Source organism: Oncorhynchus keta, chromosome 37 (genome assembly GCF_023373465.1).
Source record: "Oncorhynchus keta strain PuntledgeMale-10-30-2019 chromosome 37, Oket_V2, whole genome shotgun sequence".
Taxonomy (NCBI): Eukaryota; Metazoa; Chordata; class Actinopteri; order Salmoniformes; family Salmonidae; genus Oncorhynchus; species Oncorhynchus keta.
The window spans coordinates 3,253,370-3,281,165 of NC_068457.1; the positions used below are offsets into that span (position 1 = coordinate 3,253,370).

Here is a 27,796-nt window from a genome sequence, read left to right on the forward strand (position 1 = left end):
TGTTTTCAGTTGTCCTCAATTTATACAACATTCACAGTAAAGTCACACTTTTCTAATATAATATAAGTAGTCTCCTTAGCTTTTTCTAGATTCATTGAGTCAGACTAGCTATATTCAGTAATAATAGCAGACATTTATCCAACATAATTGTCATTATTACATCCCCCTCTACTGTTAGACAGCTGTGTGACTTGTATTCCAGACAGCTTCATAATAGTAGATGGCCACATGTGGAATGTGTGTAATGCGTTGTGCCCTTAGGTAGAATGAATAAATTGCATAAAGAGAAAAGGCATGTCTGTTTAAATGTCAGTGCAGCTGTAGCTTTGCATTAAAAGCTCAGTCTGACATCGCCATATGTGTTGCCCTGATGGGTAAGACATTTGCCAGAATGAATCTGCTCAACAAATCTTTTGATTGCACTTTATTTTTCTCTGCTGTTTTCATTGGTATTTAGGCCTACCTGGTATTTTGTAGGACATTATGAGTACTTTCTGGTACTTGGTAATCATTTAACACAGCTGATAAATGGTGTCAAGTGATGCTTGATTTAATGAATCCACCAAAAAAGTAAATCTTAGATTATTACTATGTAATAATATTTTACATGACATAGCAAAGTGTTGCTACCCAGGTTATTAATGTCAATTCTTTCAAATACACTGTGCAAATAAAGAAATAAATATATTATGAAAGTGACACAAACAATTGCAAGATAAGGCACATTGATATTACTTGGTCAACTACTGCCATTGAAAAATTATACCAAGGTTAGCAAATAGAACAAACATTGTTTAAAATTAAAATGTTTATACCCTCCTAAAAATGCATCTAAATAAATATGCACTAATTCATATACACTTTGTAGCAACATCTTTTCAATAAAAATGTTGGCCCTTAAATGGGCAATCTGCGATTGCTACATCCATTTTGGACTTCAAATTCATGATATATGGCCAATGATTCTTGACAAACATGACTTATTATGCATCACAAGCTTAGTTCGTCTGTCGTACCCCACCAGAACCCAAAATATAAGCTTGTTTGAACTGCAGATTGCCCTTTAACTAATACATGACACTTGTGGGAATACAGCACCATTGAATATAGAATGAAAGAACATAATATCCTATTAATACTAAAGTGATTTTCATTGGCGCAACAAAATCAAGTACCCATTGCGCTAATTTTGTTGGATATAGTATGCAATATTTGTGTTAAAAGGAAGTGTGAGAGAGACAGAAGTAAATAAAATCAGATTAAGATTGTGTATTGATTGAGTATTAATCAATATTGAGTTAAATCAAATCCCAATTTGTTTTAGCTGACTGTGCTAATATCAGAGGACTTTAGAGTATTTGAGACAAAAAAGGAGGGAGCAAGAACCTCGACAGAGGGACACAAAGACAAACAAGAGCAGAGTATAAGGGAAAGTCATATATTGAGCAGCAAGGGTGTAGGGGGAGTTCCTCATATGCAGGCGTCGAATGCCCAGCCAAGCTCCTTCAAAAAGCTCTTCTTCCCACACTTGACCTTTCCGTAGTGCTCCAGCTGCAGCTCGGGCACTGCTGAGCGCCAGCCAATCAGAGCCTGGGTGGTCTGCGGAACAGGGGGAGAGGGTCCCACCTGCAACAAATCTCAGTGTCACGCATAGCCAAGCATTTCCGTCTGCATCCCAAATGGCACCATATTCTCTACGTTTTGCAATACTATATTTGAACAGTGAGGATAAAATAAAAAATCCAGCAGTTTCGATTTGAGATCAAATGTTCCATATGCAGGCGATAGTACAGAATGTCACCTTTATTTGATGATTGTATGAAACTAACAGTCAGGTAAAAAAATAATTGGCACCGTTGATAATGGTGAGCAAAAACTATATTAAAAATACTGAGCTACTGTATATTGCATGCTCCAAAAAATGTGAAAATTATTTTATACTAACAATGCCTTAGAGAAAGAGATTTTGCTTAACAAGATATTTTTTTTCTCTGAAAAAGAGAGGTCAAAATTATTGGCACCCCCGTTTTCAATACCTTTCAATGCCTCACCTACAGAAGCAACCAGGTTTTTGGCTAAAATGTCCTGGTACTGGGTAAAGTTTATGATGCCTTTGAACTTAAAGCAGCAATGCGCAGGTTGTGGGCGCCCCTACAAAAAAAATACAAAATATGCATGACATTGTCTAGTGGTAACCTAGTGGTTAGAGCGTTGGACTAGTAACCGAAAGGTTGCAAGTTCATATTCCCGAGCTGACAAGGTACAAATCTGTCGTTCTGCCCCTGAACAGGCAGTTAACCCACTGTTCCTAGGCCATCATTGAAAATAAGAATTTGTTCTTAACTGACTTGCCTAGTTAAATAAAGGTAAAATAAAAAAGTGCTGGTTGGATTCCCAAGTAGACAGGTCATCATCCCAGCTACCTGTTTCCTCTGCTAGAGGGCCCTGACTCATGGGGCTTGAAGGAACGCAAAATAGTTTTTTGCTGCTCTCTCAGAGGATATGGAATCGACCTTATTTATTTAAAACAAACTTCACCAGGTTGGCGCCATCAGTTTTGTGCCTATCCCTCTTTTGGTTGCCCTGGGTGGGTCCTGGCAAACAATGCCAGACGCTGGTATGTTATCTGTGAAACCAGCAACGTTTCCCTCACCTTCACAGGCAGGATGGCGCAGTCAACGCAGGGGTCAGAAAGGGCCTCACGCAGGTGGCCAATGCCTATGCAGGCAGGGCACAGGTTATGACCATCTTCTACTTGTAGTTCAGCTCCAAAGGTGGAGCAGCCATGTATGCCCACTATAATGGTGATGCGGTGTTCTCTCAGTTCAGAATGTGTAGAAAATAAATGATAAAATATATCTTATGCAATACACTGATTCATCAAATTAACTAATATAATAGTAACCTAAGACTGTATACAACAGCTACCATAATAAAAGTAAGGGTAGAGAGCAACAATAACCTGGTGGGAGCTGTACTGCATCCAAAAAAAAGATTTTGGATGAGCCTAGCTATGACCACCGGGCTGGAGTAGGAGGTAACCTAGGTAAACCTAGGCTTATTTATGTGAAAACACGCACAAATGGCTGCCGTTTGGTAAGCCAAGCTGACAACACACAGTGGCAGCTATATGGAGTTGGTAAACTAGCTGATGACACACAGTGGCAGCTAGGTTGAGTTAGTAACCTGGATAGCTAGCTTGTAGCATGCTAGTAATACCAGAGGAGAGGGATGCCTAGGGGAGGCAATCCAAATCTCACGTCATAAAACATTAGCTGACTAGGCTAACAATCTTCCTAGATCTGATTCTAGGGAAGTGACTCGTTCGAGTTTTAAATAGTTGAAGGATGACTAGTGCCCTGCGGCCTCGATAACGAGCACAGCAGTGGAAAATATCTTGACAAGGTTAGCCCCGGAGTATGGTGGCCAACACACACACTAGCTGGTGGGCTAAATCAGCATAAGACAATGAAGCCCCAATATCTTCCGATAAAAGGGAAAGGTAGGTAAGGGAGAGCTGTCACACAGCCTTGGATGGCGAATTTCACGCTCTGACTGTTGGTGACAGACTGACAGTACACACTGTCAGTCTGACAGTACACACAACTACTGAGTTTAGCTTACCCTACCAGGACCTGGGAAGATGCAATCCGAATAACGGGAACCAGCGGAGCAGTCACCTTGTGCAATATGGCTAAGCTAACTTTGCGAGAACAAATAAGAGACTCACGCACTGTTTTATATTAACTGCGGGCATTTCCTCCCACACCGTCACGTCACCGACATGACTTTGTTGTTATTATTACTCGACCTGAGCAGAGAGCGAGGGATATAATCCATACTTTCAACCATACTGACGGTCTGAAAGTTATGAAGTAGAACTTGGCAACTTACATTGAACGACTGGAACAGTACTTCATTGCAAAAGTCATTTTATTTTACCTTCACTAGGCAAGTCAGTTAATTAAGAACAAATTCTTATTTTCAATGACAGCTTTGGAATGGTGGGTTAACTGCCTTGTTCAGGGGCAGAATGACACATTTTGTACCTTGCCAGCTCAGGGATTCGATCTTGCAACATTTCAGTTACTACTCCAATGCTCTAACCACTAGCCTACGCTACTGCCCATTGCTGATAACAAGAGAGTACCAGTGTTGTTGAGTTTGAAATGTTTGCTCACAGAATCAGATCTAACTTTTGCAAAGGCTGTACAAATTGCTGTAGCTATGGAAATCGCGACCAAAGATGCAATTGAGTTGCAAAGTAAAATAAAAACAGACCTATCACAAACTTCCCTGCATAAGTTACAGCGCGCACCTGTGTGGCCGAAAAATGCAACAGGTGTGACAGAGGAGAGGACTGCCATTTTGAAAATGTAATTTGTCATGAAAGCAAAATACAGTCACAACAGGAAACTGAAAAAATGAAAGGATCTGTGAATGCATTAGCCGAGATTCAGATGAACAATTAATTGGTACAATGGAGTTAAACACAGTAGCTGTGTTTGAATACCCATACTAATCTACTGTATACTACATACTTAATGACTACAGTACCAGTCAAAAGTTTGGACACACCTACTCATGCCAGGGATTTTTATTTTTTACTATTTTCTACATTGTAGAATAATAGTGAAGACATCAAAACTATGAAATAACACATAATGTAGTAGCCCCAAAAAAGTGTTAAAACAAATCAAAATATATTTGACATTTTTAGCCACCCTTTGCCTTGATGACAGGTTTGCACACTCTTGGCATTCTCTCAACCAGCGTCATGAGGTTGTCACCTGGAAGGCATTTCCAGGTGACTGGAGGCACACCTTCATAAAAGTGAATTTCTTAACGCGTTTGAGCCAATCAGCTATGTTGTGACAAGGTAGTGGTGGTATGCAGAGGATAGCCCTATTTGGTAAAAGAACAGCTAAAATAAGCAAAGAGAAACGACAGTCTATCATTACTTAAAGACATGGTCAGTCAATCTGAAAAAAAGTGCAGTCGCAAAAACCATCAAGAGCTATGATGAAACTGGCTCTCACGAGGATTGCCACAGGAAAGTAAGACCCAGAGTTACCTCTGCTGCAGAGCATATGTCCATTAGTTAACTGCACCTCAGATTGCAGCCCAAATAAATGCTTCACAGAGTTCAAGTAACAGACACATCTCAACATCAACTGTTCAGAGGAGACTGCGTGAATCCGGCCTTCATAGTTGAATTGGTGCAAAGAAACCACTACTGAAGGACAAAAATAAGAAGAGACTTGCTTGGGCCAAGAAAAATTAGGAATGGACATTAGACCGGTGAAAATCTGGTCTTTGGTCTGATGAGTCAACTTTGAGATTTTTGGTTCCATCCGCTGTGTCTTTGTGAGATGCAGAGTAGGTGAACGGATGATCTCTGCATGCGTGGTTCCCACCGTGAAGCATGGAGGAGGTGGTGTGATGGTGCTTTGCTGGCGACACTGTCTGATTTATTTAGAATTCAAGGCACACCTAACCAGCATGGCTACCACAACATTCTGCAGCGATACGCCATCCCATCTGGTTTGCGCTTAGTGGGACTATTATTTGTTTTACAACAGGACAATGACCCCAAAACACACTTCCAGGCTGTGTAAGGGCTAATTGACCAAGAAGGAGAGTGATGGAGTGCTGCTTCAGAACACCTGGCCTCTACTATCACCGACCCCAACCCAATTGAGATGGTTTGGGTTGAGTTGGACCGCAGAGTGAAGGAAAAGCAGGCAACAAGTGCTCAGCATATGTGGCAACTCTTTGAAGACTGTTAGAAAAGCATTCCAGGTGAAGATGGTTGAGAGAATGCCAAGAGTGTGCAAAGCTGTCATCAAGGCAAAGGGTGGCTACTTTGAAGAATCTAAAATATTAAATAAAGATTTGTTTAAAACTTCTTTCGTTACTACATGATTCCATGTGTTATTTCATCGTTTTGATGTCTTCACTATTATTGTACAATGTAGAAAATCGTTTTTTTTAAATAAAGAAAAACCCTTGAATGAGTAGGTGTGTCCAACATTTTTGACTGGTATACAAAGATTTTTAAAAGTGATTAAATTAAACAATTAATACTAAAACGTACTTGCGTGTCCGATGTCATCAATCTAAGAAGCATCCTAAAATACTACATACAGTATTTGGTGACGAGGATGACAATGGATGACTGCGTTGGATTTGTTTGCCACAAATTCAACGGAGTGTTTGGCGTGAGTGTTTGGCGTGCAACGCTGGATGTGAGACTCAAGTAAGCTGTGGAAGGTTCTGAAGGATTGATTCCCTGGATACGGGTAGGGGAAATGATTGACTGTGTGAGGGGAGAGAGAATCAGAAAATGGCTTTGGCAACAATAGACCCGTGGAGCCGGAGGTAAAGAGAATGGCTTGCATCGGGAAAATAGGGATCTGACGGGGCCGAATTGAAACAAGTCATGGTCAGAAGAGGCTGAAAATTACCATTATATCAATCTAATGTGCCTTTCCCTGTGTTACAAACCAAGAACGAACACCATCTCTGCATATGAGTCATTACACATGACAGTGCCCTTTGTAAAATATTTATAAACTCCGGTACCAGCCTGGAACTGCCCCCACATTATTTGGCAGGGAATGGCTTTCAAAAATAATGCTGAACTGGTGTGATTTGAAAATGCTCCACACGTTCCAGTCCAAAGAGAAAGGCACAGAACAAACACTGGAACACTTTCTGAAGAAATACAACACAGTTTTCAGTGATCAGATGGGAACAGTAAAAGGCTTCACAGCAAAACTTGTACTGAGAGATGACGCAACCCCAAAATTTTGCAAAGCCAGATCTGTTCCATACTCCCTGAGACCAAAGGTGGAAGAGAAAATCAATCATTTGCAGGATACAGGGATCCTGATGAAAGTGGACAGAAGCGAATGGGCCACACCCATAGTTCCTATTGTAAAGAAAGACGGGTCTGTTAGAAGGTGTGGGGACTTCAATCAATCAATCAATCAATCAAATTTTATTTATATAGCCCTTCGTACATCAGCTGATATCTCAAAGTGCTGTACAGCAACCCAGCCTAAAACCCCAAACAGCAAGCAATACAGGTGTAGAAGCACGGGTGGCTAGGAAAAACTCCCTAGAAAGGCCAAAACCTAGGAAGAAACCTAGAGAGGAACCAGGCTATGTGGGGTGGCCAGTCCTCTTCTGGCTGTGCCGGGTGGAGATTATAACAGAACATGGCCAAGATGTTCAAATGTTCATAAATGACCAGCATGGTCGAATAATAACAAGGCAGAACAGTTGAAACTGGAGCAGCAGCACAGTCAGGTGGACTGGGGACAGCAAGGAGTCATCATGTCAGGTAGTCCTGGGGCATGGTCCTAGGGCTCAGGTCAGTTGAAACTGGAGCAGCAGCATGGCCAGGTGGACTGGGGACAGCAAGGAGCCATCATGTCAGGTAGTCCTGGGGCATGGTCCTAGGGCTCAGGTCCTCCGAGAGAGAGAAAGAAAGAAGGAGAGAATTAGAGAACGCACACTTAGATTCACACAGGACACCGAATAGGACAGGATAATTACTCCAGATATAATAAACTGACCCTAGCCCCCCGACACAAACTACTGCAGCATAAATACTGGAGGCTGAGACAGGAGGGGTCAGGAGACACTGTGGCCCCATCCGAGGACACCCCCAGACAAGGCCAAACAGGAAGGATATAACCCCACCCACTTTGCCAAAGCACAGCCCCCACACCACTTCAAGGTAAATGTGAATTAAATGTTGCATGTGGACCAATACCCCCTACCACGTCTGGATGACATCTTTGCTGCACCAGCTGGTGGGAAACACTTCAGTATAATCGATCTGAAACAGGCATACCTGCAGCTACCGGTTGAAGAGAGCTCCAAACAGTACCTGACAATAAACACACACAAAGGTCAATACAGGTATAACCGCCTGGTTTTTGGTATAGCATCAGCCCCAGCCATTTGGCAACAAACTATTGACCAGATTTTGCAAGGAATCCCAGGAACCCAGTGTATCCTGGATGACATGATCATAACAGGACGCACCGACAAAGAGCACCTGGCTTACCTGGAAGAGGTCCTGAAAAGACTGAAAGAGCATGGTCTACAGGCAAACTTACAGATTGTGTGAGTTCTTCAAAGACAAGACTGTCTTCTGTGGACATGAAATGGATTGCACAAAACACAGGACAAAATCGATGCAGTGGTGCAGCACCACAACCACAAAATATCACAGAAGTGAGATATTTTACGGGACTGATCAATTACTACAAATGATTCCTCCCAAACCTTTCAGCAGTAATCCAGACTCTAAATCAGCTCCTGGAAAAGAATAGGACATGGCGGGGGACAGAACAGTGTGAATATGCGTTTCTTGAGGCAAGATGGTTCATCACATCTGAACAGGTCCTGATGCACTAAGACTCTAAACTGCCAGTGAAGTTGGCTTGTGATGCGTCCCCTTATGGCATAGGGGCCGTCCTTTCACACACACTGAAAGATAGGTCAGAGGCCAGTTGCATTTGCATCACAAACATTGAATAATGCAGAGAAAAACTACTCACAAATTGACAAAGAAGCACTGGCACTAGTGTGGAGAATCAAGAAATTCCACGCATACCTATATGGCAAGCGTTTCACCCTGGTTACAGATCACCAGCCGTTGCTTTCCATTTTCAGTCCAAAGAAAGGCATTCCGGCAATGACAGCGGACAGGTTACAGCGATACGCTTTGTTCCTTGCCAGTCATATGTATGACATTGAGTTTAAGCCCTCGTCCCTCCACACATGCAGATGGATTATCCAGACTGTCGTGTACAAGAGAAAGACAAAGGAGTATGGATGCAGTGGACATTTTCCATGTCACTCAGCTCGAGGCACTACCGGTCACAAGCACAGTTATCAAACAGGAAACAAGTAAAGATGTGACCTTGTCAAAAGTGTACACCTACACCACGTCAGGATGGACAGCTACTGGCAGAAAGGAGCTGACTCCGTATTTCCAGCGGAGAAACGAAATTACAATGTACCAAGGATGTTTGATGTGGGGTATGAGATTCATGATACCCCAGAAATGCCAACTACCTGAAGGTCATGTTGGAATTGTCAAAATGAAGCTGCTCGCAAGGAGCCACTTCTGGTGGCCCGGTCTGGATCAACAGATAGAATGGTGAAGAACTGTAGCGGATGTTTGGAAACCCTTCACATGCCTGCTCCTGTCCCAGTCCACCCATGGGAATGGCCCACAGAGCCATGGCAGAGAATTCATGTGGACTACGCTGGTCCCTTTGAAAAGCATATGTTTCTGGTTATAGTTGATGCCAATTCCAAATGGCCAGAGGTGTTTTCCACTGACTCCTCCACCTCAGCTCAGACGATAGTGTCTCAGAACAACGTTTGCACGCTTCGGATTGCCGCTGCAGCTGGTAAGTGACAATGCACAAGCTTTTGTAAGTGACGAGTTTACAAGATTCATGTCAGTAAATGGAATCAAACATTCAACCTCAGCTCCGCACCACCCTGCCACCAATGGGCTGGCAGAACACTTTGTGCAAACCTTAAATCAAGGACTCCGTGCAGCATAACGAGATGAAGGGACTTTGCAAACAAAACTGGCCAAGTTCATGGCCTCCTACCGAAACACCCCACATGCCACTACAAATGAAAGCCCAGCCGCTACTGATGTTCGGGAGGCCTCTCCGCACACAGCTGGACATCATGAAGCCAAACAGGCGTAATGACGTGCTGAACAAACAAGCCAAGATGCTCTCCGGTGGCCAGGAGCGCCATCTCCAAACAGAACAGGAAGTGATGTTGCGAGACTACAGAAGGGGAGGGAAATGGACAAGAGGGACCGTACATACACAAACCGGGCCCAGACATAATGTGGCAGCGTCACATTAACCAAATGCATTCCACGGAAAACAGCACAACAATCGAGAGAGAACAGGCACAGAGAGCTCCTGAGAGTGACACACAGGGAACTGTAGAGGTCAGTGGGGCAGTAAAGAGACCCTAGGCTGAAAAAGCGGAACGTGTTGCTGCTATAGCAGAAGCTATAATGGAACAAGCACACACTGAGGATGTTCAGGAGCCTCCAGACAATCCAAGGCGCTACCCAGAACGAAGGCACCGTCCACCAGACAGACTGGACTTATAAACAAACAAACACTAACTGTTCAAGTTCAAATTAAAAGATGCAAAGTAACTACAACAAGTTCTGGGAAATGTTTCAGTTGTGGTTTGGTAAAAGTAACTCTGATTGTATAAGAGAAGGAATGTTTTGTTCTGTTAATTACTGATGTCCCCTTTAAGAATGGAGCACCCTTGGTCATGCGCAGTGTTGTTCTATGTTATTCTGGTACTAACTCGTTTTAGTAAATGTGAAACTCCGGTTCAGTTTATTGTATTCAGTCTTTCTTATTATATAAACAAGTAATAAGAGCTAAGACACTACACACAGGATGTAGCGTCACACTGAACAGTTCCCAATTCAATGAGAAATTGAAAAAGGTAAAGTGCCTAAACTGAGGGACACCCCCATTAACTCAAAACGTACACAGGGATGAAAATCACTGATTGGAGTTGCTGACGTTCAAGTGGAATATCAAGGACAAAAGAAAAGTCTGCCTCGCTTATTAATGAAAGGTACAGTTCCCAGCTTACTAGGGAGAGGGTGGTTGGAGGACATAAAATAATATTTTATTTGTTACATACACATGTTTAGCAGATGTTATTGCGGGTGTAGCGAAATGCTTGAATGACATACAAAAAAACAAATACTGCAAAGTTGCTTCGAAGCTAGACGTAGAGCTGCCCTATCTGTCGATACCATCTTGAACTGGGATGAAATCAAACATATCACCACAGAGACATTGACACTGCAGCAGGTGCTTTCAAATCATGAGCATGTTTTCAAAGAAGAGATAGGGACATTGAATTGGGTCCAGGCTACCATTCATATTTCTGCAGATGCTACTCCTAGATTCTATAGGCCAAGATCAGTTGATATGCTATGATGCCTAAAGTGGATGTCGAAATTGACAGAGCATATCATTATTCCTGTCAAATTCTCTGAGTGGGCAGCACCAGTTGTTCCCAAACTCAAACCAGATGGTTCCATCAGATTATGTGGTGACTACAAGCTGACTGTAAATAGAGTTTCATCACTGGAGCAGTACCCCATACCCAAAGTGGAGTATTTGCTTTCAACGTTAACCGGAGGGCAACAGTTTACAAAACTGGACATGAGTCACGTATATCATCAAGTGCAAATAGATGAAGCTTCACAGAAGTACATGACCATAAACACCCACATAGGGATGATTACCTATGAACGCTTACCTTTCAGGGTGTCTTCCGCACCAGCTATCTTCCAAAGAAGCATGGATGGAGTTCTGCAGGGGATAGCAAAGGTAGCGGTTTACCTCAAGTACATTCTGGTCACGGGAGTCACGAAGGAGGAGCATCTCAGAAACTCGGGTGAAATTTTGAGGAGGATGGAAGAGGCCGGTCTCCGGCCGAAGAGGTGCAAGTGTACACCGTTAGCTGATGAAGTGCAGTACCTGGGTCACAAGGTGGATGGGGTTACACGCTGTCAAAGCTAAAGTGAGGGCTGTTGTGGAAGCTCCATTTCTGACAAGCGTTACAGAGCTGAACGCCTATCTAGGCTTACTGAACTATTACAATTGCTTCCTCCCTAACCTCTATGCCCTCTTAGCTCCAATGCATCAGCTGTTAATAAGGAAGGATGTGGCCTGGAGACCTCATCTCATTGTGTGACACCTCATCGTATGGTGTGGGGGCGGGTATCACACCGGAAGGAGAATGGTGCAGAGGAACCTATCGGGTTCATGTACAGAACATTGTCGTCAGTGGACAAAAAGTTCTCCCAGCTGGACAAGGAAGGACTGGCTGTCATATTCGGAAGACAAAGATTCCACAAGTACTTATACGGGAAAACATTCACTATTGTGACCGACGATAAGCCTCTGGTCTATCTGTTCCATGAACAAAAGCCAAGAGTTCAACGGGCTGTGTGTCTCGGGCCTACAAGTACAGAATAATCTACAAGCCAGGTAGATACCATGGGATACCATGGGAATGCTGATGCTCTGAATAGGCTGCCCGTTCTACAAATCATCGCTCTAGAAGAAGAAAATGACCAGGTTTTGATGATCAATGTGTTGGATGATGCACCAGTGAACACAGCACAAATCAGGCAATGGACTTCAAAGGATGTGACGCTATCACAAGTGCATGACTTTATCCTTAGAGGATGGCCTACATTGACAGAGCCTCAGATCATGCCTTACTACGCTCGCCGCTTGGCCTTGAGTGTTCAAGATGAGTGTGTTCTGTGGGGTTCAAGAGTAGTTATCCCACCACAAAGGCAACTACTGCAGTTGTCGCATCCAGGTATGTTGAGAATGAAAGGCCTAGCGAGGTCATACGTCTGGTGGCCAAAGACGGACCAGGATGTGGAAAATGAGGTTAGCCGGTGTGCAGATTGTCAGAGTAACAGGAAGTCACCGCACCATTACATCCATGGGATGGCTGGAAAAAACATGGACACAACTACATGTGGACTACGCTGGACCCTTCCTGGGGAAAATGTTCCTTGTGCTGATTGATTCTCATTCAAAATGGATGGATGTTTACCCCATGAACACAACAACATAGAACGCTACAATTGAGAAGTTGAGACAAAGTTTCAGTGCCATGGGATTGCCTAAAATGTTGGTTGGCGGCAATGCTACTTGTTTTACAAGAAGGTAATTCACAAGTTTCATGAAACAAAATGAAATTCAGCATGTAACGTTTGCCCCTTTTCACCCATCTTCAAATGGATTAGCAGAATGTGCAGTTCTGACCTTGGATGAGGAAGATGCAACGGTGTCAAGATTCTTGTTTAGCTACAGGATCACTCGTCAAGCTACAATTTGATTGTCACCTGAAGAAATGCTGATGTCAAGGAGGTTAAGGTCAAACTTGGATCTCATCGGGCCAGACTTGAAAGTGAAAATACAACAAAAGCAATGGAATCAAAAACGTAATTACATTTACATTTAAGTCATTTAGCAGACGCTCTTATCCAGAGCGACTTACAAATTGGTGCATTCACCTTATGACATCCAGTGGAACAGCCACTTTACAATAGTGCATCTAAATCTTTTAAGGGGGGTGAGAAGGATTACTTTATCCTATCCTAGGTATTCCTTAAAGAGGTGGGGTTTCAGGTGTCTCCGGAAGGTGGTGATTGACTCCGCTGTCCTGGCGTCGTGAGGGAGTGTGTTCCACCATTGGGGAGCCAGAGCAGCGAACAGTTTTGACTGGGCTGAGAGGGAACTGTACTTCCTCAGTGGTAGGGAGGCGAGCAGGCCAGAGGTGGATGAACGCAGTGCCCTTGTTTGGGTGTAAGGCCTGATCAGAGCCTGGAGGTACTGAGGTGCCGTTCCCCTCACAGCTCCGTAGGCAAGCACCATGGTCTTGTAGCGGATGTGAGCTTCAACTGGAAGCCAGTGGAGAGAGCGGAGGAGCGGGGTGACGTGAGAGAACTTGGGAAGGTTGAACACCAGACGGGCTGCGGCGTTCTGGATGAGTTGTAGGGGTTTAATGGCACAGGCAGGGAGCCCAGCCAACAGCGAGTTGCAGTAATCCAGACGGGAGATGACAAGTGCCTGGATTAGGACCTGCGCCGCTTCCTGTGTGAGGCAGGGTCGTACTCTGCGGATGTTGTAGAGCATGAACCTACAGGAACGGGCCACCGCCTTGATGTTAGTTGAGAACGACAGGGTGTTGTCCAGGATCACGCCAAGGTTCTTAGCGCTCTGGGAGGAGGACACAATGGAGTTGTCAACCGTGATGGCGAGATCATGGAACGGGCAGTCCTTCCCCGGGAGGAAGAGCAGCTCCGTCTTGCGAGAGGTTCAGCTTGAGGTGGTGATCCGTCATCCACACTGATATGTCTGCCAGACATGCAGAGATGCGATTCGCCACCTGGTCATCAGAAGGGGGAAAGGAGAAGATTAATTGTGTGTCGTCTGCATAGCAATGATAGGAGAGACCATGTGAGGTTATGACAGAGCCAAGTGACTTGGTGTATAGCGAGAATAGGAGAGGGCCTAGAACAGAGCCCTGGGGACACCAGTGGTGAGAGCGCGTGGTGAGGAGACAGATTTTCGCCACGCCACCTGGTAGGAGCGACCTGTCAGGTAGGACGCAATCCAAGCGCGGGCCGCGCCGGAGATGCCCAACTCGGAGAGGGTGGAGTAATCATGACAACAGAGCCAAACTAAGAAGTTTCTCACCTGGAGACGATGTCTGCACAAGAAACTATGGGTTTGGTCAGAAATGGATGCCAGCTAGAGGATTGCTCAGGACCAGTATCAAATACTGTGATCATCGGAAGTGGACAAAGACTAAGGAGACATGGATCATATCCGAAATCGAATTCCAGTTCCATCCGTGGACATGGATCAATGTTTAAACGAGCAGGACAGGACATTGGAACGTTCCCCAGAGTGGCAGTTGGACCAACAACCTGAGACCAACAAGGCTCAATTTCCTGAGACCACCAGTACGGGACGACCTCCTGTGAAGTTGCCACAAAATGACACAAAAATGACACCACCTTCAAGTGGTGAAGTGCTGGTGGCACCGCCTACACCACCTCTGAGACGCTCTATTAGAGAGACACGTCCTTCAGACTATTTCAGATCCTAAGGGAGATCATGTTCCCAGAGGTCGTAAAAATAAATAAAAAGATGTGATTGTTATGAGAAAATCATAAATGTTTAGTTGGCAGCCTAGCTCAGAAAGGAATTAAGTTTGGTTATTAGCCGTAAAGGGGGATATAGTCATCTGGTATATTTATGCCGTAATAAAGAGATGCTCTGCTTTTTTGACACTACACTCCAAAAAAGCAAGTTCTGCAGGTTCTAATTTAGTCTAGTCTTGATTATTGTCAAATCAAATCAAATTTATTTATATAGCCCTTCGTACATCAGCTGATATCTCAAAGTGCTGTACAGAAACCCAGCCTAAAACCCCAAACAGCAAACAATGCAGGTGTAAAAGCACGGTGGCTAGGAAAAACTCCCTAGAAAGGCCAAAACTTAGGAAGAAACCTAGAGAGGAACCGGGCTATGTGGGGTGGCCAGTCCTCTTCTGGCTGTGCCGGGTAGAGATTATAACAGAACATGACCAAGATGTTCAAATGTTCATAAATGACCAGCATGGTCGAATAATAATAAGGCAGAACAGTTGAAACTGGAGCAGCAGCACAGTCAGGTGGACTGGGGACAGCAAGGAGCCATCATGTCAGGTAGTCCTGGGGCATGGTCCTAGGGCTCAGGTCCTCCGAGAGAGAGAAAGAAAGAGAGAAGGAGAGAATTAGAGAACGCACACTTAGATTCACACAGGACACCGAATAGGACAGGAGAAGTACTCCAGATATAACAAACTGACCCTAGCCCCCCGACACATAAACTACTGCAGCATAAATACTGGAGGCTGAGACAGGAGGGGTCAGGAGACACTGTGGCCCCATCCGAGGACACCCCCGGACAGGGCCAAACAGGAAGGATATAACCCCACCCACTTTGCCAAAGCATAGCCCCCACACCACTAGAGGGATATCTTCAACCACCAACTATTGTCCAGTCATGTGGTCCAGTGCTGCAAGAAAGACCTAGTTAAGCTGCAGCTGGCCCAGAACAGAGCGGCACATTTTGCTCTTAATTGTAATCATAGGGCTAATATTAATAGTACGCATGCCAGTCTCTTGGCTATGAGTTGAGGAGAGACTGACTGCATCACTTCTTTTTATAAGAGACATTACACACAGTCAACTGACACACACAGTTATCCCACCAGACATGCCACAAGGGGTCTTTTCATAGTCCCAAATCCAGAACAAATTCAAGAAAACGTACAGTATATAGCCCTTATTGCATGGAACTTCCTTCCATCTCATATTGTTCAAATAAACAGCAAACCTGGTTTCAAAAAACAGATAAAGCAACACATACCCGGCACAACGCCTCTCCCTTATTTGACCTAGATAGTTTGTGTGTATGCATTGATATGTAGGCTGTGTGTGTAGTATGTAGTTCTGTCCTTGAGCTCTCCTAGTCTAATGATGTTCTGTATTATGTAATTCTGTATTATTATTGTGTTTGGACCCCAGGAAGAGTAGCTGCTGCTTTTGCAACAGCTAATGTGGATCCTAATAAAATACTAAATACCAAAATATGGACTACCAATACCTAGGTGTCTGGCTAGAAAGTAAACTCTCCTTCCAGGCTCATATTAAACATCTCCGATCCAAAATTAAATCTAGAATCGGCTTCCTATTTTGCAACAAAGCCTCCTTCACTCACGCCGCCAAACATACCCTCGTAAAACTGACTATCCTACCGATCCTCGACATCGGCGATGTCATTTACAAAATATCTTCCATGACTCTTCTCAGTAAACTGGATGCAGTCTATCACAATGCCATCCGTTTTGTCACCAAAGCCACTTATACCACCGACCTGTATGCTCTAGTCGTCTGGTCCTCGCTACATATTCGTCGGCAGACCCACTGGCTCCAGGTCATCTATAAGTCACTATAACAACACTCACCCGTAGCACACGCTCCAGCAGGTAGATCTCACTGGTCATCGCCAAAGCCAACACCTCCTTTGACCACCTTTCCTTCCAGTTCTCTGCTGCCAATGACTGGAACGTATTGCAAAAATCGCTGAAGCTGGAGACTTATATTTCCCTCACTAACTTTAAACATCAGCTATCTGAGCAGCTAACCAATCGCTGCAGCTGATCATAGCCCATCTGTAAATAGCCCACCCACCCAATCTACCCCATCATGTTTTATTCACTTTTCTGCTCTTTTACACACCAGTATCTCTACTTGCACATCCCCAACTGCTCATCTATCACTCCAGTGTTAATTTGCTAAATTGTAATTACTTCGCTACTCTGGCCTATTTATTGCCTTACCTCCTCACGCCATTTGCACACACTGTATATAGATTTTCTTTTTTTTCTATTGTGTTATTGACTGTATGCTTGTTTATTCCATATGTAACTCTGTTGTTGTTTGTCACACTGCTTTGCTTTATCTTGGCCAGGTCACATTTGTAAATGAAAACTTGTTCTCAACTAGCTTACCTGGTTAAATAAAGGTGAAATAAATAAAACATTAAATATGTTAAGTATTATGCTTACCAATAGATGGAAGTATTGATTAATACGGGGTTTGCTTTCCCCAATCCGTAGCCGTTTAAATATTTACCATATATATCGTGCTCGAGAGCCTCCGGTAGTTTAATGCCAGGTACATTTCGGTAATGTTATTCAAAGTTACAACTAAATGCTAAAACGTACTCGCGTGTCCGGTGTCATCAATCTAAGAAGCATCCTAAGATACTACAATGACAGACTGACCAGGTGAATCCAGGTGAAAGCTATGTTCCCTTAATCTATGATCACTTATTAAATCCACTTTAATCCGTGTAGATGAAGGAGAGGAGACGGGTTAAAGAAGGATTTTTAAGCCTTGAGACAATTGAAACATGGATTTGACATGTGTGCCATTCAGAGGGTCAATTGACAAGACGAAATATGTAAGTGCCTTTGAAGAAGTTATGGTAGTAGGTGCCAGGATTCCCAGGAGCTCCAGTTTTTTTTTCAAGAACTGCAATGCTGCTGGGTTTTTCATGCTCAACCGTTTCCCGTGTGTATCAAGAATGGTCTACCACCGAAAGGATGTCAAGGCAGTGAGGCAGGCTGCTATTGCTGAGTGAGTGAGTGGTGGCGGGGAAGAAGCTTCATACAGTGGAGCTCCCGAGTGGCGCAGCGGTCTAAGGCACTGCATCTCAGTGCTAGAGGCATCACTACAGACACCCTAGTTTGAATTCAGGCTGTATCACAACCAGCTGTGATTGGGAGTCCCAATGGGTGTCGCACAATTGGCTATTGTAAATAAGAATTTGTTCTTAACTGACTTGCCTAGTTAAATAAAATAAATACAGTTGTTGGAAGGGAGTTGTGTGTGTGGGTGTGTGTAGTACTGCTGAGAAAGAGTGCTTCTGCTGCAGCAGGCAGTTCAAGTTCAGAGATTCAACAACGAATAGCAGCGCTAGCTAACTACATACTTCTCCCTGAAAATTATTCTTTGCTCCATTTTTTTGTATCCTGACCTACCAATCATTACAGCCAATAGAGCAAGGAAGAAAAACTGAGAAAAAAAGCAGTTTCAGAAAGCAGGAGAAAGGGTTGAACAATGTATGGGTATTTAGCTAGCTAGCTAGCTAACATTGGCCAGAAAGTTGAAGTCAGAGGAGAGAGGGAGTAACATGCAGAGATGAGAACATAGGAATGAACCTCTTTGACACGCTAGTTTACTGGCTAGATACGATTCTACTGTCAGTATGCCAGGTAGATGGGGAAAAATACAGGCATCCCAGGAGAGGACAGAAAAGTATTCTGTAGATACAGGGCCGGTCTTTGCTGTTCTGCCTCATAGGCCAGACCAAAAAACAAGAAAAAAGCAGGGTGAGTAACTTTCACAAGTATTATTTTTGAGTCTACATTCCCCCTGTGGTGATGGGGAATGGCAGCAGCACCAACTTGTATGTGGATCACCAGCTCCTTTGGCCCCTCACTGGCTGGAACCCTGTTGCTCAGTGTCCTCTAAAGTTCAATAATTGGCTTCAACCTGGTAGTGGGGCTCCTGGTTGGCCTAACCCAGCACTTTGGGGGTGAGCAGAACACAACACACAACACACACACACACACACACACACACACACACACACACACACACACACACACACACACACACACACACACACACACACACACACACACACACACACACACACACACACACACACACACACACACACACACACACACACACACACACTTCAGTCATGTCTGTAAAGTCTCACTCCCCCTGTTTATCTAACTAATCCCTCATTATAGCGCTGCCTGTTCCTCTACTCTCTGTAGAGCAACATATGGGGCATGGCAGCAGCACCAACTTGTATGGGGATCACCTCATCCTCTAGATGGAGCTAATATCAAACCAGCACTACTGTTTTGGTGAGTACTTAACTCTACACATTCATTTATATTTATTATTCAATAAAATTATCCAAAAAGCAAACTGCTTTTAGATTTTTAAAATCCAGATTAAAGGAATACTATTATTTTAGAGCAATGTGACTTGTATGAACACTATTTCACAAGAATGTTTTCTGAAGATACCTCTTAACCATTTACTATCAATCACTTCTATAGTTCAGATTAAATAATTTGGTGTGATGAACCAATAACAAAAGGGGGAAATGCAGTGAAGCAAATTTGACCATAAGTATTTAGATTGTTATTATGGATACACCTATTGGATAAATGTGTAAACTCCTCTCTTGCTTCTGAAAAAAATGGGGCTAGTTTTCAGGCCTTGTGGGTGGGTTTTGAGTGGTCATATCTCTATAAATTTTAGCTTGACCTGACAACACTGCCAATGAGAAGCAATCTGCCAGTCCGTCAAAGTAGCTAGCTTGCTAACGTCGGGGCCATAAGAAATTCAGCCAACTGCCTTTGACTGACAGATAGCTAGTGCCATTTTTTCATGGTTCTAGGTAGATTTCTTTTAACCATTTTGAACAAAGAGCTGTTTGGGAGCCAAATTAATTTGCGGTTTTACATGCTCACTGAAAAGACTCGACGTGCCAATCTCTACAAGGAGCAATCCAGTGGTCACATGATTTGTATCTGCTCTGTAATTGGATGATACAGACTGCAACGCTGTATGGGCTGAGTAGTTTGTTTGCTCCCTAACTCTGATATGTACACAGTCTTGTATCCTTGACTTTCACTGTTTTAAAAGAAGCCATTTCTAATCTTTTGAATTAATGGTTCACCCCGGAGGTGTTTTTACCTATTCAATGTTTGGAACCACGATAACCAGCATGTTGTTGACATTTATATGCAAACATATTTTTGGGTTGTTAGTTCTGGAATCATTAACCGCAGGAAGAGGTTGGAGCCCTTTTGCTGGGAGGGGCAAACACGGCTTGGATTCCCTCCACCTGTAAGGGGTGCATGTTGGTGGCAGGGAAGTCAGGCGCAGGAGAACGAACTTGGTATAAACGGAGTTGTTTAATAAATGCTGCCAAAACTCCAAAACAACCAAAATGTACAAAATAACAAAGTGGGTACAAAACCCGTCGCACAACACTAAATAGCACATCACACACAATCAAAACACAGCAACCCGCCAAAGACCCCACCATTTCTCCTTTACCCAAATCCAGATAGCTGATGTTCTGAAAGAGCGGCAAAGTCTGGACCCCTACAAATCAGCCGGGCTAGACAATCTGGTCCCTCTCTTTCTAAAATTATCTGCCCGAAATTGTTGCAGCCCCTATTACTAGCCTGTTCAACCTCTCTTTCATATCGTCTGAGATTCCCAAAGGTTGGAAAGCTGCCGCGGTCATCCCCCTCTTCAAAGGGGGTGACACACTCGACCCAAACTGCTACAGACCTATATCTATCCTACCCTGTTTTTCTAAGGTCTTCGAAAGCCAAGTCAACAGATTACTGACCATTTCGATTCCCACCATACCTTCTCCGCTATGCAATCTGGTTTCAGAGCTGGTCATGGGTGCACCTCAGCCACGCTCAAGGTTCTAAACGACATCATAACCGCCATCGATAAGAGACATTACTGTGCAGCCGTATTCATCGACCTGGCCAAGGCTTTCGACTCTGTCAATCACAACATTCTTATTGGCAGACTCGACAGCCTTGGTTTCTCAAATGATTGCCTCGCCTGGTTTACCAACTACTTCTTTGATAGAGTTCAGTGTGTCAAATCAGAAGGCCTGTTGTCTGGACCTCTGACAGTCTCTATGGGTGTGCCACAGGGTTCAATTATCGGGCGGACTCTCTTTTCTGTACACATCAATGATGTTGCTTCTGCTGCTGGTGATCCTCTGATCCACCTCTACGCAGACGACACCATTCTGTATACTTCTGGCCCCTCCTTGGACACTGTGTTAACTAACCTCCAGACGAGCTTCAATGCCATACAACTCTCCTTCCGTGGCCTCCAACTGCTCTTAAACGCAAGTAAAACTAAATGCAAGCTTTTCAATTGATCGCTGCCCGCACCTGCTCGCCCGTCCAGCATCACTACTCTGAACGTGGACAACTACAAATACCTGGGTGTCTGGTTAGACTGTAAACTCTCCTTCCAGACTCACATTAAGCATCTCCAATCCAAAATTAAATATAGAATCGGCTTCCTATATCGCAACAAAGCATCCTTCACTCATGCTGCCAAACATACCCTCGTAAAACTGACCATCCTACCGATCCTCGACTTCGGTGATGTCATCTATAAAATAACCTCCAACACTCTACTCAACAAACTGGATGCAGTCTATCACAGTGCCATCCGTTTTGTCACCAAAGCCCCATACACTACCCACCATTGCGACCTGTATGCTCTCATTGGCTGGCCCTCGCTTCATACTCGTCGCCAAACCCACTGGCTACAGGTTATCTACAAGTCTCTGCTAAGTAAAGCCCCGCCTTATCTCAGCACACTGGTCACCATAGCAGCACCCACTCGTAGCATGTGCTCCAGCAGGTATATCTCACTGGTCACCCCCAAAGCCAATTCCTCCTTTGGTCGTCTTTCCTTCCAGTTCTCTGCTGCCCATGACTGAAACGAATTGCAAAAATCTGAGAAGTTGGAGACTCACATCTCCCTCACTAGCTTTAAGCAACAGGTGTCAGAGCAGTTCACAGATCACTGCACCTGTACTTAGCCTATCTGTAAACAGCCCATCTTATCTACCTACCTCATCCCCATACTGGTATTTATTTATTTAGCTCCTTTGCACCCCAGTATCTCCACCTGCACATTCATCTTCTGCCGATCTACCATTCCAGTGTTTAATTGCTGTATTGTAATTACTTTGCCACCATGGCCTATTTATTTCCTTAACTTACCTCATTTGCACTCAGTGTATAAAGACTCTTTGTTTTCTTTTGTTCTACTGTATTATTGACTGTATGTTTTGTTTATTCCATGTGTAACTCGGTTGTTGTATGTGTCGAATTGCTTTGCTTTATCTTGGCCAAGTCGCAGTTGTAAATGAGAACTTATTCTCAACGAGCCTAACTGGTTAAATAAAGGGGGAATAAATCAAATAAAAAAAACTATCTCCGACAAGGACATGAGGGGAAACAGAGGGTTAAATACACAACATGTAATTGATGCGATTGGAACCAGGTGTGAAGGAAGACAAGACAAAACCAATGGAAAATGGATCAGTGATGGCTATAAGGTTGATGACGTCGACCGCCGAACACCGCCCGAACAAGGAGAGGGACCGACTTCGGCGGAAGTCGTGACACCGCCTTCTTTTAGCCACTTTATGATGGAACCTTCCTCAGACGAGTTTGTAGTCACAAGCTTGATGTAAGGAATATTGGAACAAATACTAATATTTTGATTACTTTGATACACTAAGTGAATTTGTCCAAATACTTATGACTTTGAATGCGGGGACTAGATACATGAAGTACTTTCATTTCTAAACAGTGAAACATATATGAAAATAACCTCAAAAATATGAATGACATTATGTTCTGTCGCCTCATATGAAACATTTGATCTCAAATCCAAAATACTGGCGTATAGAGCACATTTTAAATGTTAGCTTTTACTGTCCATATTTGTTATACAACTGGTGCAATACTATATAGTGCAATACTTTTGACCAGGGACAAAAAGAGTTTGTATAGACTTACCTGGATATATTTCTCAGGTGGGGAAGGAGGACGTGTTTTAAGATGCTGGGGCAGCTCTAATCTTACAACTTCCTTCAGCTTGTGGCTCTGCTCCTGCGTCTGTAAACATTACATGGAATATCTGAACATCTGAAGAAACTCAGATACAGTGCATTCAGAAAGTATTCAGACCCCTTTACTTTCCACTTTTTGTTACATTACAGCCTTAACCTAAATGTATTACATCGTTTTCCCCCCTCAACCTACACACAATACTCCATAATGACGAAGCAAACACATATTTTTAGACCTTTTTGCAAATATATGAACAATAAAAAAACAAATAATACAAGTATTCAAACCTTTTACTCAGTACTTGCTGTTGAAGCACCTTTGGCAGCGATTACAGCCTCGAGTCAGCTTGGGTATGACGCTACAAACGTGGCACACCTGTATTCGGGGAGTTTCTTCCATTCTTCTCTGCAGGTCCTCTCAAGCTGTCAGGTTGGATGAGGAGCGTCGCTCCGCAGCTATTTTCAGGTCTCTCCTGAGATGTTCGATCGGATTCAAGTCCAGGCTCTGCATGGGCCACTCAAGGACATTCAGAGACTTGTCCTGTTGTAAGGTGAACCTTCACCCTATTCTGAGGGAACAAGCGCTCTTGAGCAGGTATTTATCAAGGATCTCTCTGTACTTTGCTCTGTTCATCTTTCGATCCTGACTCGTCTCCCAGTCCTGACTGCTGAAAAACATCCCCACAACATGATGCTGCCACCACCATGCTTCACCGTAGGGATGGTGCGAGGTTTCCTCCTGACTTGGCATTCAGGCCAAAGAGTTCAATTTTGGTTTCATCAGACCAGATAATCTTGCTTCTCGTGGTCTGAGAGTCCTTTAGGTACCTTTTGGCAAACTCCAAGCGGGCTGTCATGTTCGTTTTACTGAGGAGTGGATTTTGTCTGGCCACTACCATAAAGGTCTGATTTGGTGGAGTGCTGCAGAGATGGTTGTCCTTCTGGAAGGTTTTCCCATCTCCACAGAGGAACTCTCGAGCTCTGTCAGAGTGAGAATTGGGTTCTTGGTCACCTCTCTGACCAAGGCCCTTCTCCCTCGACTGCTCAGTTTGGCTGGGCGGCCAGCTCTAAGAAAAGTCTTGGTCATTCCAAACTTCTTCCATTTAAAAATTAATGGTGGCCACTGTGTTCTTGGAGACCTTCAGTGCTGCTGGCATTTTTGATAAATTTCCCCAGATCTGTGCCTCGACACTCCTGTCTCGAAGCTCTACGGACAATTTCTTCGACCTCATGGCTTGGTTTTTGCTCTGACATGCACTGTCAACTGTGGGACCTTATATAGACATGTGTGTGCCTTTCCAAATCATGACCAATCAATTGAATTTACCACAGGTGGACTCCAATCAAGTTGTAGAAACATCTCAAGGATGATCAAGGGGAACAGGATGCACCTGAGCTCAATTTCGAGTCTCATAGCAAAGGGTCTGAATACTTACAGTGGGGCAAAAAAGTATTTAGTCAGCCACACATTGTGCAAGTTCTCCCACTTAAAAAGATGAGAGAGGCCTGTAATTTTCATCATAGGTACACTTCAAATAAAATCCAGAAAATCACATTGTAGGATTTTTAATTAATTTATTTGCAAATTATGGTGGAAAATAAGTATTTGTTCACTTACAAACAAGGAAGATTTCTGGCTCTCACAGACCTGTAACTTCTTCTTTAAGAGGCTTCTCTGTCCTCCACTCGTTGCCTGTATAAATGGCACTTGTTTGAACTTGTTATCAGTATAAAAAGACACATGTCTACAACCTCAAACAGTCACACTCCAAACTCCACTATGGCCAAGACCAAAGAGCTGTCAAAGGACACCAGAAACAAAATTGTAGACCTGCACCAGGCTGGGAAGACTGAATCTGCAATAGGTAAGCAGCTTGAAGAAATCAACTGTGGGAGCAATTATTAGGAAATGGAAGACATACAAGACCACTGATAATCTCCCTCGATCTGGGGCTCCACGCAAGATCTCACCCCGTGGGGTCAAAATGATCACAAGAACGGTGAGCAAAAATCCTAGAACCACACGGGCGGGACCTAGTGAATGACCTGCAGAGAGCTGGGACCAAAGTAACAAAGCCTACCATCAGTAACACACTACGCCGCCAGGGACTCAAAATCCTGCTTAAGCTAGTACATGTCCAGGCCCGTCTGAAGTTGGCTAGAGAGCATTTAGATGATCTAGAAGAAGATTGGGGGAATGTCATATGGTCAGATGAAACCAAAATAGAACTTTTTGGTAAAAACTCAACTCGTCGTGTATGGAGGACAAAGAATGCTGAGTTGCATCCAAAGACCACCATACCTAATGTGAAGCATGGGGGTGGAAACATCATGCTTTGGGGCTGTTTTTCTACAAAGGGACCAGGACGACTGATCCGTGTAAAGGAAAGAATGAATGGGGCCATGTATCGTGAGATTTTGAGTGAAAACCTCCTTCCATCAGCAAGGGCATTGAAAATGAAACGTGTCTGGGTCTTTCAGCATGACAATGATCCCAAACACACCGCCCGGGCAACAAAGGAGTGGCTTTGTAAGAAGCATTTCAAGGTCCTGGAGTGGCCTAGCCAGACTCCAGATCTCAACCCCATAGAAAATCTTTGGAGGGAGTTGAAAGTCTGTGTTGCCCAGCAACAGCCCCAAAACATCACTGCTCTAGAGGAGATCTGCATGGAGGAATGGGACAAAATACAAGCAATAGTGTGTGAAAACCTTGTGAAGACTTACAGAAAATGTTTGACCTCTGTCATTGCCAAAGGGTATATAACAAAGTATTGAGATAAACTTTTGTTATTGACCAAATACTAATTTTCCACCAAAATTTGCAAATAAATTCATTAAAAATCCTACAATGTGATTTTCTGGATTTCTTTTCACATTTTGTCTGTCATAGTTGAAGTGTACCTAAAATGAAAAGTACAGGTCTCTCTCATCTTTTTAAGTGGGAGAACTTGCACAATTGGTGGCTGACTAAATACTTTTTTGCCCCACTGTATGTTAATAATGTATTTCTGTTTTATTTGTAATAAATTTGCAAACATTTCTAAAACCTGTTTTTGCCTTCTCATTATGGGGTATTGTGTGTAGATCGATGAGGAACATGTTCAAAAAACATCAATTTTAGAATAAAGGCTGTAACGTAACAAAATGTGTCAAAAGTGAAGGCATCTGAATACTTTCCGAATGCATTGTATGCGATTGAGTGACCTTATAACTATAATTTAATTGTTTTGATTGAAATGGAGCCCAGTTCAGTATGTCTCTGACTGGCTAATCAAAGGAAGCTGATAAGGTTGTGTAGTTGTATTCACAGGAAATATATATATTTTATTTTTTTACCCCCTTTTTTTCTACCCAATTTCGTGGTATCCAATTGGTAGTCGTTACAGTCTTGTCTCATCTCTGCAACTCCGGTACAGACTCGGGAGAGGCGAAGGTCGAGAGCCACGCTTCCTCCGAAACACAACCCAACCCAGCCGCACTGCTTCTTTACACAATGCACATCCAATCCGGAAGCCAGCCTCACCAATGTGTCGGAGGAAACACCATACACCTGGCGACCTGGTCAGCATGCACTGCGTCCGGCCCGACACAGGAGTCGCAAGTGCACGATGAGAAAAGGATATCCCTGCCGGCCAAACCCTCCCTAACCAGGAAGACACTGGGCCAATTGTGCTCTGCCCAATGGCACAGCTGGCACTGTGATGCCTTAGACCACACCGCCACCTGGGAGTTATTGGAAGTAGAACTCTTGTTCTGTGTTTATACCGCATCATGTTTCACTGGCTCACCTTGTAGGACGTGGTCAAGAATCCCCATTTATTGGGCCAGGCTTTGGCTGACTCAAGCTCTATTTTGACGTGAACTTTCCTGAAAATTAAGACACATAGAAAGCTTTTTGAAAGAGCATTGGGCCTGCATAAAAACGCCAAATGGCTCATAAAACAATTAACATAGCGCAGAGAACCCTACTGACCTCAATCTATATTAAAAGTATAGGTTATTTTAGGGGTAATCTACCTAGCTATATCTCTTCAGACACTGTTATCCCAATACTAGTCTACTAATACTGCTGGATTACTTCTGATTCTACAACCACTACTACTACTAGCCTTCTACTACCACCACCATGAACGACTGTTACCAATCCACCATTACCACAACAAACAAAAACTCATGGCTAATCCTCTTTAACAAAAGTGACAAACCTCGTGCTATATCAAAAAAGAAAGGCTAATTTGTTAGCAAAATACAAGGAATACAATTCAAAATGTCATTGCATTTGTTTTGTTGTGAACCCATAGACTTTTTAAAGAGAAGAGTTTACCAGATTTGATCCTGATCCACAAAGTTGAATTCTTTACCAGATCCAGGTTGTTTTGGGGCTGCCATCTATGCCGGCAAGCTTGTCTGTCTCTGTGACTTCTTACCTTATGGTCTCTGTAAGTTATACTGGCAGATATGTTTACCGTCACCATAGCAACATATTGTAGTGACACTATCCTTTTGTGTATCCTGGGATACAATGACAAATAATTTGAGTATCACACAGAGATCACACCATACACTGTGTGTGTGTAAAACAAGAAACATGAGTACATAATAAGGTGTTTACAGTGATGGACTATACAGTACCTAGTGAAAGTCTACACACCCTTTGCACAGTGTTCACGTTGTTGCCTTAAATTTCAATCTAAAAAACGATTAAGTAGGATTTTGTTTACTACTGATCTATAGAACTTCCTCCACATTTTCAGAGTGTAAAAAAATATATATAACATTTTATAAATAAATAACAGTTGAAAAGCAAAGGTGTCTTAATTTCATACAGGTCGAAGCTCCTTTAGCAGGAATTACAGCTGTGAATTATTTTGAATAAGATTCCAATAACTTTT

General features: G+C 43.4%; 1 protein-coding gene across 1 annotated transcript; it reads right to left on the minus strand.

Moving 5' to 3' along the window:
* LOC118370064 (uncharacterized protein C20orf85-like) lies at nt 1-27,342 on the minus strand. The gene is made up of 4 exons (XM_035754857.1): nt 27,229-27,342; nt 26,693-26,771; nt 22,852-22,950; nt 1-1,626 (listed from the first exon to the last, which is right to left on the minus strand). Exons 1-4 carry the CDS (start codon nt 27,291-27,293, stop codon nt 1,471-1,473), a joined length of 399 nt encoding a protein of 132 aa, XP_035610750.1. The 5' UTR covers nt 27,294-27,342; the 3' UTR covers nt 1-1,470.
* Between the last annotated feature and the right edge of the window lie 454 nt (nt 27,343-27,796).

Coding starts and splice junctions, on each gene's coding strand:
- LOC118370064 (XM_035754857.1), bottom strand. CDS start 27,293: ATGGCAGCCCCAAAACAACCTGGATCTGGTAAAGAATTCAACTTTGTG. Junction 26,772..27,228: donor GTGGATCAGGATCAAATCTG/GTAAACTCTTCT, acceptor CTTAATTTTCAG/GAAAGTTCACGTCAAAATAG. Junction 22,951..26,692: donor TCTTGACCACGTCCTACAAG/GTGAGCCAGTGA, acceptor TAATGTTTACAG/ACGCAGGAGCAGAGCCACAA.